At 45.1% G+C, this 14,443-nt stretch overlaps 1 protein-coding gene across 9 annotated transcripts in view; it reads right to left on the bottom strand.

The window, feature by feature from the left end:
• CRACD (capping protein inhibiting regulator of actin dynamics) overlaps nt 1-14,443 on the bottom strand; it is a 122,739-nt gene that overhangs the window by 34,628 nt on the left and 73,668 nt on the right. For 8 of the 9 annotated variants that reach the window (XM_084517850.1, XM_084517844.1, XM_084517851.1 and 5 more), the window contains one exon: nt 4,593-4,761. The exons of the other annotated variant lie outside the window; for it this stretch is intronic. In XM_084517850.1, coding sequence (XP_084373976.1) covers nt 4,593-4,761 — 169 coding nt within the window. The remainder of the gene's footprint in view (nt 1-4,592; nt 4,762-14,443) is intronic. 9 annotated transcript variants of the gene reach the window in all.

Below are 14,443 nucleotides of genomic sequence, written 5' to 3'. Positions count from 1 at the left end.
TGGGCCTAACTTATATAATACTCTGTTATTGGAGGAGAAGACCACAATTGCCTGCAGAAGTTCCCAAGCTGAGCACACTGTTTACAAAACCAGGTGGATAATTTATTTATTTATTTATTTATTTATTTATTTATTTATTTTTGAGGAAATTGCCAGCTGGGAACAATCACAGAAAGGGTGGCTGAGCACTGAGCAAGCCTCTCCTATCTCTAACTTCTGTGAGAACAAGCACAAGAATACAGGTCCCGTTCTGCACCCGCCAGAAGAACCTGCACGTTATTTGAAGGACTTACTCTCAACACTGCGATATCCCTGCCATCTGTGTACGCACAACCTCAATATAAACTGCACTCATAGGAACAAAGTTCACATAGGCTAAAAACAGACACAATACTGAAAGCACATTTAGTGTTGCTCCCCCCACCCCCTTTTATTTTTCTTAATTTTTTTTTTGCTTCTTTTACAGAAGATGAAGGTTAAAAAGGGATTGAATCACTGTGGCTTTCTCGGCATCAGTTGTTGTCATCATTCTCTCCCCGCTTACAGTGGAAGGAGCTCTTTGCTTAGTCCTCAGTCCATCAACTCACAAGAACTCCGACAAAAATTATCTTCAGCAAACTGCTAACTGAAGGTCTCTTAAGACAATAATAAAATACATTTTTTGTCCTCTCCCCAGACTTCCCTCTGCTCTTCTTAAACAAAAAGATTTACCCCTGGATTGTCAGGAGAAATTAGGAAGATTTCTGCTCCTCTCAGGAGCCTGCCACTCACGCAGCTTGCAGCTCTGTGCAGATGTATGGCCTTGGATCACACTGTGTCTTGGCTCTGTGTCCCAGTTTATCACCCTAGGGTGTCCCTCCTGGGAACTTCCAGTCACAAGCCATAAAACTCCTGACACAGCATGGGAACACAGCATGCTCCCTGCCCCAGCTCTGGTCCATAAACCCTTTATTGCTTATTTTGCTTATCTATATGGCCTAATGATGAAACCTGTGCAAAATACTTGCCTTAAACCTTAAATCCACACTAAGCATGTCTTCAAGTGCAGACACTGGGCAAATATCACCAAAAGTGCTGAAAGGTTCTCCTCCAGTCCTGCAAGTGTCCAGTTCACATCTCCAGACATTAAGTGTCCTGACAAGATGTCAGGATAATTCTCAAGGAAAGATAATTGTGAAGTTCTACCAGTAAGGCTGTCAGAAACCAAGCTTTGTATTTGCAAAGCAATGCTTATGGCTTCCACAGTCACGGGTGTGAAATAATGCAATTATATGATCTCACCGAATTATCTGATTAAGTGCAACAGGGATACATCTTGAAAAGCAAGCAGCAAGGTTGCTTGCCAAAATGTGACATTTTCACGGAGCTAATACATTCCCAGAAACCACTCTGCTTATGCACGCAGTCCCCACAAGCAGAAAAGGAGCTGAATTCATGAGGTGAGCGCTAACTGCTGCGGTTTTGCACAGCTCTGTTAGGGCAAAGAGCTGGGTGGTTCAGGTCCAGTCCCAACAGCGGTTCTTGCTGACTAAGGTTGAGCAAAAGCTAGGCAAAGCTGTTTACAAGACAATAAATCTGTCCCACCTTCTTCTTCACAGGCAGTCCTCTGCAGCATACAGAAAGAATTGAGATCTTTCAGCAATTCCAGCTTAATTAAGATGACTCCATGAAGGTGATGTGAGAACAGTTTTATGGGGATTATGGGGAATTTGATAGGGATTTACAAATAAAGAGGGCGAATTTCATGGCCAGGCACATTCAACAGAATGAAGATTCCCAGGAGACTTTTTCCTGGAAGATCAATATTGTCACACTTGAGTTTTACAGAGCTGACAGGTTATTGCCATGTCCTTTGGAATATTGCACTCAGCCCAAGTAAAGGCACTGCCATATTGCTACAAGTAAAATGCAATTCCCCAGCTGCCTCTGCACATTAACCCAGAATCACAAACTGTGCAGGTCTTTTCTCACAACGCCTGCTTAGTGTCCTTCACGAAAAATAATACCACAAATACTAAATGTTATAAAAGGTCTGACAGCCTCAGAACAGAAGCTTCTAGAGACTTTAGTGAAGCACCACAAACGCAATTTAACTTGTCATGTAATAAGCACTTCTATCTCCCAGCTCTTATGCTTAGGACAGAAAGTTAATGGATACAGTTTTAACTTCTTAAACTTGAGAAGGGCAATGTAAGAGTAGGCAAAGGAATTCCAGTCTCTCAGAAGGCAGGGCAAGACACATTGCAGTAACAAACCTCCTGCCCGGGAATTGCAAAACAACACAGATGAATATATGGGTTGAAGAGTGCATACATCAGGTTACCAAGAGCGTTATTTGCATCTGATGAGTCCAAGAAGTTGCTGTGAGAAGGGATGGACAGGCAGAGCTCCCAGCCTGCTTCCAACTCAGCTGATGAAGCTACACCCCATGCAGATTACCTGGATTTCTCATGGTGTGTCTGCATCGCCTGGTCGGTGCGTTCCCCATTAGAGATTCAGGCGCTTGCTCTGAGCAGGCTTGTAAGCCAATATAGCACGCAGTGAAATATTAGCTTAGCTCTCAGAAGCAATATTGATGTCTTATTTAGCCTACACTTATTTCTTTTCTTGTTTTTACCTTCCTGAAGGAGCTTACTTAGCTTTTCAAAACAGCAAATCTCTCCTCCCCTAAACAAAAACTCCACATGAAATGTCTGCAAACAACAAATCAATGTACTTTACAGGCTACTTAAGAAATGTAGCTCCATTCAGGGAATGTAAGCATTTCCTTTTTTTTTTTTTTATTTTTAATTTTTGCAAAATTGGAACTTTTATTACTATTAGTTTTAGACATGCTATCTTTCTACGTTCTTAGAGTTTGAAGCAGAGGAGTTTATAAAACTATTCAGGCATTTAGTTTTATATAAATACACTAGTAGTTATTTAGATTCCCTTTGGTTCATTTCTGTATGAATGCTGAAAGGTATGGTAATGCATTTACTGGCAGACAACTTGTAAACAACTGTGTATGGTAGTTTACTTAAATAGCTGATCTCTGCATTTAATTCATAAACATTTGAAGTTATACTACAGGCAAAAAAAATATAGTGGATGAAAGCCACGCTGCTGAAAACTGAAAAGGTTGGCAAAGCTAAGCTCCCAAAAGTGCTTTAATGCACCACGCTGAACATCTATGCACGTTGTAGGATGGCTAAATGTGGCAGATGCTACCTGCAAACTGAAAATTGTTATCAAATCCCACCTACATTTGTACCACGAAGCCTGACAGGGAAAGCAGAGTTCTGTGTGAGATAATTTCTAGCAGGCTAATGCAGAAGAAGCTCTCATGAATCACTTGCACAGAAAGAAACATCCCACTTGAGACTTGGGACCCTCCATATTTGCTCATCTCCTGTGATTTACATCATGAGAACTGATTTATTCCACTAGGGACTTAATGCCTTTATTAATTAGAAAAAGAAGTTGCCCATGTTTAAAAACGCCAGCATTTAACAGCCTCAGGAGGGTCTGCCACCCCTTCACTTGGCTGTTGTGGAGTGAGGCAAGCTCCCCTCCCTGTCACTGTCTGTGTCTGGGCACAGCACTGAATTTTCAGTTACACAGAATGGGAAATCCCTGGGAGCGAGATGATGCTTTTTGTTTTGCTCTTACTCACTAGTCTGCTCTTGAGGCAAAAGATACAGTGACTTCCTACAACTGCTCGGCATCCTGTGTGCAGGTAATGCAGTGCCACAGCAGCCAGCCACATCCCCCAGCTACAACACTGCTACCTTCAGTCTCCATTTGCTGAAACTTTGGGACAGGTGAAAGAGACATATGAGATTGCACTGAAGAAACCAAAGGGGAAACCAAGAACTTACAGAACAAAACAAAATTATAGATATGTTTAAGTTTCAAGACATCTCACATCTTTACAGCTGTGATTTTGCACCATTGAAAATAAAGTGGAGGGTCATGCTTCTGATATACTAATCCCTCCCATTGTTTCTGCAGCAAATTCTTGTGTTCTCTTCCCATCGCTTCTTGGCACTGGAATATACCTGATCACCAGGTGTCCCTCTCCCCTCCCTTCCCCCTTCTATTCCACATTCAAATAGGATCAGAATAAAAGCAGCCTGTTTGTTGACCCTAATTACAATGCAAAAACTGTACAGGTGTGGACCAAAAGAGAGCATTTCCATCCGAACCCAGAAATATCACCTTGCAGGGAAAAGCATGCAATAAAGCATCTGTGGCAGCCAGTTCAAGATTCCCTTTCCCAATTTTTTAAAATTTTTTAAAATTGGGAAATTGCTTTTAAGCAGGGATGCCATTAATATGACTGCTCAGGGATGCTACATCACGGAACAGGATTAAAATTAATTTCTGCTCAGCCCTGGGATTCCCTTCTTGTCCACGGGCACATGCTCCCAGCAAGCAGCTTGTGCAAGCAGCGGGACCTTGGTGTCATGACAGCAGCAGGTGTCATGTTCAGAAAAGATGCACGTGCTTCCCAAAAACCTGCGTACAACTTTCTACCATCAAGCCCTGCCCCTTAAAAGCAGGGACACCGAGCCTCGTGTTTGCACAGCTCCCCAGCTGTCCGCTCCTACCTCAGACCACCGTTGGGCTCTTCATCGGAGGAGAAGGCGCCGTTGCAGACGTTCCCGAAGGAGTGGCTTGGCTTTAGTTTGGCTTCCTCGCAGTCTGAGGCGGGCTCCCTTTTCTTCCGCTTGCCGAAGAGCTTCTTGAAAGGCTGGAACTTGCCTGCTTTTTTCTTGTCTGCGGATTACAAGGCAAACACAGGCAGGGCTGAGGGAAGCGGCCCCCGGCGCAACTCGCCAGCACTCACCGCGGTACCACGTTCAAAGGGAGAATGAGGTCAAAGAGCAAAGCAGCAGCCTGAAGCAGCCCAGCGCCTGCGATGTAAATGCTGGGCTGCAACTCCCTGCTGACGTACAGCACCGGCAGAGCAAAAGTAAGAGCATTAAAACATCTGCTCCCGGGTTTAAGGGTCTGCTTGGAGGCATCAGCTGAACGTCTGGATAAGGGGAAAGGATAATTTTACTGAGCAAGAATGTAACACTGGGGATCATTTTTAGGCTTATGCCATGCTTTTGTTTTGGCCTTTTTACCAAAAGACATGCACTGCTTTGGTTTCCCCACTCAGGCAGGTGCAGGATCCCCTGCGTGCAGTTGAAAGCAATTGAAAGTCACCTGCTGTACTCTACTTACGGGGCCTCACAACCAGGCAAGTCGATTTGCAAATGAGAGAAGGGCACAGGACAAAGTCCTGTTGGTTTGCTGGTGGGTTACTTCAATAAACATTTTTCTGAACCCCCAAAGTAACTGAGAAAGGGACAGATTTTGACCAAGCACTTCTTCCTTGAGATATTTCAATTTTTAAAAGCTTCACCAAAAAAGCACAGCAAAAAGACAAAGCAGACATGAAGACAGGACCAAGAAATAAAACAAGCTAACCAGAAGCGATTTTTTTCCCACCCCACAAAAGTTTGAAGAAAATAAATGCAGCTGCAAACTGCTTTTCTATCAACATGTATTTAAATAAAACTTACTAACCGTTGTCAAGAAGGGGTTAATTTCTCTGGGCTGGGATGCACCAAAGAATTTCTAAAACATATAACTGCCAAAAACTTCATTTCTTTTCTACCTCTATGCAATTTTGCAGTGAGTCTACTTAAAACAAACTAGTGGCTTTTAAAAAACCTTCCAGCCTCCCATCACAGCCCAGCTGGAGAAGCATCCTGTTGTACTGGTGACACAGAGTTTTGTAACTCTCATAGATTTCCCTCCTGCAGCAGCACCTGGCAGTGCCACATCAGGTTTCGTGCCCCACTCTGCCATATCTGCGTATGGCGAAGCCACGTCTGGGTGACTCCCCAGAGCAGCTGCCAGAGGAATAACAGTGGAGTATCAGTGAGAGAGAAAACACCAAAGCACGTTGCCACCTGGCTGCTTCCAGTGACGGGGGGTTTCCAAGCTAGCAGGGTGCCAGCCAGCCCCAGCTGAACCCAGGGGTGGGGACAAACTTGCACAAAGAGCAAGAAAGCTGCAGGAGGCTCCTTGTGAATCTGAGGGCATCTGCACCCGATTATGGATGAAGCAGGAAACCTACATCGAAGTAAGAAGTCAAAGATGCAATAGATACTAATGCCGCATTTCCTTGACAAATCCCTAAGAGGTTTACCCAGCATCATCTTCTCGTTCAGCAGTTAAGGCTCACGGCATTTGCGCAACTTCTTTAGGACAACACAGCACCCCAGTAGCAGCGTGGAGATAAAAAGATGAACTGCTGGATTATGAACCTCAAAAACAGCTTAGGGAAACAATCTCCACCGAAGCTGCATAATTTTACTAATAAGACAGCACCCCAGAAGGAAAATGGGGACAGGAGTTTGCTTCTCCCTGTCCCTTAGCTCTGCATGCCGTGCACCAGCCAACTCACATCTCCAGCCTGCTTGCTGCTCTATTCCAGCTTCAGAGAAAAGCATCGGTACACAAAGCCCCAGACAGGCTGGCAGAGAGAGACACATTATTGCTTTAGGCCACGGCTGCCCCAGCCGTTCACGCGCTTCAGACTGCCTGCAAAAACTCATAAATCAACTGACAGCACGTACAGGAGGGAAAGGGCTGGTACCAGGCCCAGGAGTGGGGACGGAGCTGCTCCTGCACAGCTCCCGCAATGCCCGCCCCCTCAGCCTCCTTTGGAAAGGAAGGCTGTGTGATGCCATTTAATGTAATCTACTGTACAAATCAATTCAGCAGCATTATTTTGTTAAAAAAAGCTTCTCACTGTGTTAGCCACCCCCCATCCCCTTATCCCTTCCTCTTCTGGAGGTCTGTGGTGAAGCTGTGCTTCACCTTGTCAGCTCCAAACCTACCCCGCTGCTCCAGCTGCGAGGCCGGGTGTTGAACAAGACAGACCAACACAGCCCTCAACACAAAACGGGTAAAAGCCAACATGGTCATCTCCAACCAGGGTCTGTTTTTCTCCATGTGATTCAGCGCATCCCTTGGCAGTTTCCCACTCCACCCAGCACCATCACAGTTGTCACATTGCTATGCATGAATTCTTTAAATCAGGCTCCGTGAGTCACAACCAACAGCCGTCCCTGCAAGGGCTGCATGCACCTTTCCCGGTCCTGACAGTGCAGACATGAGGAGCAGCCAGCCCTAACCGCTAAGGCAAAGTCTAGCATGCAAATTTGTCATGAGATTTTATAGAGAAAGACATGGGATGATATCACCAACAGGGTAAAATCTGTCCTGTAACAGGAAAACAATTACAAAAAAAAAGGAACCAAAACATTGGCAGTGCAGCAACAAACTCCCTGTGCGAAATCCTTCCAAGTCTCTGATGCTCGAGCTCAAATGTGACTCATCCCTCTTGCCTGTCTATGCTTCAGAAAGGAAAACACGGGACAGATAAGGCTGAAGGTTGGGGTACCCAGTGCTGTCAGCTTGTGCCAAGGGCAGTTGCTGACAGAGCCAGGACGGCTCACGTGGGCCATTTCCTCTTCTCCTTAATCCCTCAAACACAATTCCTACAAATCCAGCCCCAGGAGAACACGGGAGAACAGCAATTAAGCCTGTTTCTGCCTGTTGTACAGGGCTCTGTCGTTCAGATCACTGTATGCACTTAGCAGCAGATCAGTTTGGAATTGCAGCAAAACGCGAGGTGTGAGGGTGACAGATAAACAGAGTTGGCCACGCTCGCTGAATAACACAGCGCATATGGTCGCTGCTCCCTCCCCAGCTTCTTCCAGAGGAGTAGCAGAGCAAATGAGAATAACCTGTACCCTGTCACACAATTTGTCAGCTGCTCAAAGACACGCACAGCCCAACAAGGAGCCAGGTAAAGCGGAGAGCAGCGGCATCACGAAGGCAGCTGGTGATCCCTTTGCTCCTGGCAGCAGACAGGAGACCAAGAGGAAGAGCTCCTCCCCTCACACCATCTCTCACTCCGAGGCTCTCTCCTGTAAAGATTAAGGTTGGTGTAATGGCTTTTATTGCCTGTAAATCAGGCACAGCCTTTGGACTTCAGCTGGCAAAGTGTTAGTAACTGCACCAGCCAGCAAATCCCTGTCAGATAGCTTGTAGTTAAACTACTCAGATGTCACCCAAATCCACTGTGATTCCTCAAAAACTGCACAGAGCCCTCACACAAGCATGGGTGGACCAAAATTTAACTGCAGCTATTACATGGGAAGAGATTTGAAAGAGTGGAAGGAAAAGAAGCAATATACCCCAAACAGCAGGCACACTGCAGAGGTGAGGCAGAACTGCTGACATGTGGATGGCACAGAGGAGATACCACTGAAAGCATTTGAAAAATAATTTTCAAGTGAAATGAGCCTCACACAGTCACAGAAAGAGACCTAATAAGTAGCAAGGCGTTGGTTCCTTGCAGCTTGTTGTCTTTGCTGTGGTGCTGGGGCACCCAGAGTGGGGAAGAGAGAAAGAACTTGCAGGGAAGAGGTCTCTCCAAGCAGAATGGACCCAGCAAGGACATCAGCTGATGGGCAGAACCACGGTGGTTCAGGGGAAATATAAAAGCAGGATTTGTAGTGACTTTTAAGAATGAAAGTTATCATGGCCAAGATTTTTTAAGCCTGAGTCTTGCAGGTGGGTTTGTGGAGGTTTCCCAGACACCTGTTCGGATGTGAAGTGCAGCACCTGCCTGTAAGGCCTGTCTGTAACACGAGGCACTGCACACGGGCTGTGTCCAAAATAACAGTGTTCCTTGTCAGGGGGTGTAATGGCCAGAAAATGTGCTGTAATAGAATAATGAAGACATGAATTATGAAGTTCAGAGAATGGAAATCCACACACATGTAATGTTATGAACCACACGGCAGGGAGAGGGCATGAGACACTGAGCTGCAGGCACAGTGTAGCAGTTAAGGAGAAAAAGAACCAAAATACCATGGTAAGAGTGAAAGTTGATGGACATCTCTAACCACATTTCTACAGTGAAAACAAAAAGTCTGTGATGACTTTGGTTTTTGCTGATGCTCTTGGCTTTAGACCCAGGAGCAGTGTTCCCCAGAGAGGCGTCTTCACTCCTCCAGGAGCGGGAACCAAGCCGTTTGGAAACAAGGAAGGAGGAGGGCAGGCTCTGCTCTGCTTGGTCATGTTCCCAAGTTTTAAGATGAGCTCCTCTACCTATAGGGTTCATCAAATTTCAGTGGGAAAGATGTTTCCTGGACATTTTTTCCCCCCCATGATCTTCCCTTAGCCCATTGCCCTCTCTTCCATCCATAACAAAACCCACCCAACCAAACAAAAAACCAGCTGGGGGTGACAGATGGACACAGCCCAGACATACAAAGCAGATGCTAACACCAAGGAGCCTGAGGAAACGTTTAAGCTAACAAGAGGGAATAAGATCGACATGAAAAAGGCTGGCGTTCAGGCTCAGCGACATGGCTTCCCAGCAAGGAGGTCAAGTCCCAGCTGTGAGACATTTAGCGAGAGTGTAAGCGGACAGTAAGCAACAGTCCCATGGTGACAGAGCTGAGACAACATAACCAGAGATGAAATCAATACTTGAGAAATGTTAAATGACAACAAGATTGGGATGGATCAAAGACGGCAGATTGGTGCAGATGCAATAGTCTCAGAAAACACCTAGGCAAAGCTAAGTTAAAATAGCCTGCCAATGCTTGTCTGTTTTTCCAAGAGTATCAAGTGATCTTGTAAGAGATACTATTTCTTGCAGACCTTGCCCCACAGAAAGCATGAGGTATTCTTGGATTACCTGATAGAAACTAGTAATACTACATACAGGATCCATAACACAGCAAGAACCAATCTTGCTTTCCAGAAACATGCCTTCCCTTGCCACCTGGAGAGGCAAGAACATTGCCATAGACAGACTGTTTTGTTATTTCCTTCCTCCCAGAGACTGTACCTGCCAAAGAAAATGCACGCAGCTGAAACAGATGTTAGGAAACATGAATCAGCACCATAGATTCTAGTAAAGTTCAAACAGGCACCATAAAATAAACTTTAGCACCCAGAGCAAAGAAAGCTACTTCAACACTTCTCTTTACGTAACAAGGAAATAACAGGGAAAGTAAAACCTTATCTGACTCGCTTCAAGGTAAAAGGACTCAACCTCCGCCACACGAGGAGTGCCACAGTTACTGGCATTGGCAAGGAAGAGAGGTTAATGCAGGAGGAGAGTGAAGAGCAGTGCTTGTGCGTTCAGATGACAGTAAACAGAAGAACTAAAGCCAAGTAGATGCTGCTCCTTTCCACTTCTTCACTACTTTACTCTAGCAGGTGTCTTACCTCCCACCATTTGTAAGCTCCTTTCCTCCTTTCCCCAGCTGTAAGTTACAGCTTTTCCAGCCAGCCCTGCTATTTGTGTGCCCGATATTTTTACTGAGAACCACAGTGAGCACTCCTGGAGGCCACAAGTTCCTCACCCCTCCTTTTATTTCACCATCCTGCCCCCTGACCCAGAAAGAGGAGGATGCTCTCTCCTGACCAAGGCAGCACAGAAAAGCCCAGCCAAGCCTGGAGCAGGCAGGCCACTCTGGGAACGTGTGGGATGGGCTGGGGACCGTGGCAGGGAGGAAGTGCGAGGAACTTGGTGCAGATTTCAGTAGCAGCCGGAGTTGCCTTCTTCTTTCCCCGTCTTCTAGGGGAAATGCCCCTGGTACAGGTTACAAGAGCGAGTGGCAGTCAAGGGATTTTAGGACACGTGGGATATGCGTCCTGAGCACAGTGACAGCAGCTAGTGGCGTTTGTACGTGTCAGGGCATTGACAGAAGGGTTAAGAAAATGCAAGAGATGTTACCCAGGCACGGGGCTGCACATGGGAGCATACAGGGTAAGACAAAGCTTATAATAGCTCTGTATTCTGCGATGCATGTGAGATGCTTAGAAAGGAAGGGACTACAACAGCTTCTGATTCACCACTACAGCACCCATCCATTATGTAAGAGGAGGGACAAAAATTCATTTTACCAGGACAAGACTTATTCATGGAAGACCCTTTTGGTATTCTGGGTTTTATCTAAGGTTTCTTGACATGCATTAAACACTTGACGTCAATGTGGTAGAGGTATTGGCTATCTGTTTCCTTCTCCAGTGAAAAAAGATATTCTGCAGAACTTGGGATTTCCTCAGCTGATTCATTTTTTATAAGACAATTCCTGCTTGGAACTATAACACCTGAAATACTGGCCAAGGTCCCAAAGGTGAGGGGAGCTGCAGAGCAGTGCAAAGTCCGAAGAGCACAACCCTGGGCGGCCAGACACCTCCCCGCTGCCTCTCCCCAGGTTTTGGCAGTCATTTACACCCCAATCACTATTAATAAAGATCATTCTCGCTGCAGAGTATGTTATGTGAAATCTTCTTCTCTGTCCCTCCAGCCCCTAGAGCAAATCCTGTATTGCACCAGTAAAAACTTCTGTATTGTGCCAATTGTTATTTTTTCCCCACTGGTGGGAGAAGGAGCATTCCTTCCTCACAGAAACTACCTGCTTCTGATATAAAATAAAGCTGGCATCTGTTGTAAGACAAAGCTGAGAGGTCTCCTGAACACAAAGGAGGACCAGGACGCTGGGCCCGAACTGGGTGGCTGGAGGACTGGGCCAGCAGAGAGCAGAGGCAATATCGAAGTATCACACACAAACTCATTTTGTGCGTTTTGCTGAGATATCCTCTAGTAACTTGGCCCTGATCAGCTAGAAACAGGAGAGACGACAAACCTGGACAGGCCAGCAGGTCACAGCACAAACATAAGCCAGAACAGAGATGCAACTACAAAAAATATGAAATATCAGCCGATGGGAAAGGCTCCTGGAACAGGTAGGGGGGTCTCTACGAGTGAAGGGGGATGGGCCAACTGCCTTGTGGGGAGAAACAGCTCAGCTCATAAATCAAAGCTGAAAGCAAGCAGGTACTTCCAATGCATTTTAGACTGGGATTTGATTTTTTTCTGCAGCTGAAAACACTAACACTAGCAATTTATGGAGTGCCTTCAAAGTGGTGTCACCACTCAGAGCAACAGGAACTCATTAATAAAGAAAACCAACAGACCAAAATGCTTTTTTTGTTTCACTGTGATAGGCAAGCATCTAAGAAAAAGCTTGATTTTTTTTTTTTTTTCCATTCTTGCAGTTTCAGTTTAATGCACTTTTACAATGACAGATTTATAAAAGAATTGTACCCTTGCAACTCAAGTAAGGTGAAAAATATTTTAAATAGGCCAGATGAAATTAAGAGAGTCAATTTTTTATTTTATGAACTTGCTTGGTCCCTAGACATAGGAATAGTTTGTTTCTTTTGGAAGCTATCAGTACTCCTTTCGAGTTAGAGCAGCTCCATGGATAACAAGGAAAAAAACACAGTGTATGTTCCATGAAGTAGAATTAATTTAAAAAAAAAAAAAAAAAAAAAGTTCAGATATAGTTCTACAAGTAATTCTAGCCTGGCAAAAAGGAGAAAAACAAACAAACAAACCACAACAATTCCTTTATGCCTCGGTTGTTTTTCAGATTTCCAAGAGTTATAAAGTGAAATGGAAGAGGCAAGAACAAAAGGAGTCCTATTCCAAGCAAATTACCAACCATGGCAGCACCATACATGTATTTTAGTAATCTCCTCATTAAATACAGAAAGGTAAATCTGAGCAGAAGGCAGCAAATCCATCTGCCCTCCCCAAGCTTAGGGAGTCGAAACCTCAGAACCATCTCTAAATTTTGCAATGAGTCTTAAAAACCAACCAAACAAAAAAACAACTCCTATCTGAGTGGCATGGAAGCCAAGTCCAATCTGAACTCAGGCCGAACGTGTCTAAAAGTACTGAAACACTTGTGACCACCTCTGATTTCACAGAATTAAAATGCTGTTGTGGTTTACAACTGCATAGCAGTGTAAAGAAAATGACAAAATCTCATTTTCTTAAGAGAAGAACTGTATGAACCACGGCATTCAGAAATCCTCCTGCCAATCTTGGTTTTAAAAAAAAGAGTGAAGATGGAAGCGGATGCTCCCATGGTGAAACCAACAGTGAAGAGAACTAAGACTGGGGAGCTTGGAAGGTTTTGGTTTTGTCTTTTTCCTAAAAAAAAAAATAAATAAATAAGAATGAAACCTCAGCCACGTTATCCTGCTGGGCAAGGTGGCCAGAATGAATTGTAGCACTCTTTCCCCAGACTGGCAAATCATCAAATCACCCTCAGAAATAATGTTGGCCAAGTGCACAGAGGATGCAGGACCCGCTTTGTGCTCCTTTCCTCTAAACACAGTGCTACTGCAAGGAGCTGCCTCTTCTGGGAGCTGCCTCCCTGCAGAGCCAGAGCAGAGGCACCTTCCCCTTCTCATGGTGAGCTCTTCTGCTGCATTTCTGCTGCATGCTCACTTCTCAAGGCTCACTTATTTCTTCTAATAAACACACCATCTTTGCTAAATTTACGTTAGATTAAGACTCTGGACAGGTGGCCTGAGTCTGTAGATTTGCCAGTTTATCCTACAGCCATTTTTTCCACTCTCTGAGCAGCTTTCACTACTATGCATTGAACACAAGCCCAGATTGTTCCCTCCTCAGTTAAAAAACAGGTAGTTTTTAGGCTCCACCGAGACATCCTCAGGGACAGGGACAAGATCCACCTCCTGGGCACACAAATAAGAGGCTCACCCCCTCAGACCACCTAAATATTCCAGACCCGGGAAGACCCCGCAGCAAATCACAGATGCTTTTCCTGTCCTCATGTACAGCTTACAACTCCTCCTGCTCCTCTGCACCTTCAGCAGTGCAGAGCACACCTGCTCTCCTCCCCCTGCTGACACAGTTATTCTAGCCTGCAGTGGATGTCCCCGTTGAGTGCCAAGGTTGGATGCTCATTTCAGCCTTTTTCTGAAATTGCCCATTTTTGTACTGTAGGCCTTAAGGATGAAATTAGTATTGCAGTACTGACTTGAATGGTATGAAGAGAAAAGCTCCAGCTGACCCTGCAGCTAACCAACACCATCACACCACTTTGAGTAACGTGATTTTGAGCAGCTAGACCTTGGAAATGAAATAAAAAGTTAATCATTAGTATTAAACCCTAATTACAGTGGTACTGTATTTCAAACACCGAAGTTTTGCAATCCTTCACTAATTGCTCTTTATTCCTCACCTGTCCCTCTGTGGTAAGCAGGTACCAGGCTGCTACCTTTAAAGAATAAAGTTCAGACAACTTTTTCATAGAGCAGAGACCACACAGGGAGCTCTGGGCTGCTTTTGGCTCCTGGGCTGCCTCCACCCTGTACCGAGCACTGACACGAGATGTGTGTAAGGCATTCGTATGGTGGGAGGATGACTGCAGGTCTTAGGGCTGAAGTTTTGGCAACTGTCTCTTTAGAAAAGGAGCTTAAAATCGACTCAGTTCCTCTTCTTATCATCAATGTAAGAAAATATACAGAATAAAAACCATTTCCCTGT

The sequence above is a fragment of the Aythya ferina genome, assembly GCF_964211825.1.
Source record: "Aythya ferina genome assembly, chromosome: 4".
In the NCBI taxonomy this organism is placed as follows: Eukaryota; Metazoa; Chordata; class Aves; order Anseriformes; family Anatidae; genus Aythya; species Aythya ferina.
This window is presented reverse-complemented; position numbering and strand designations above follow the sequence as displayed.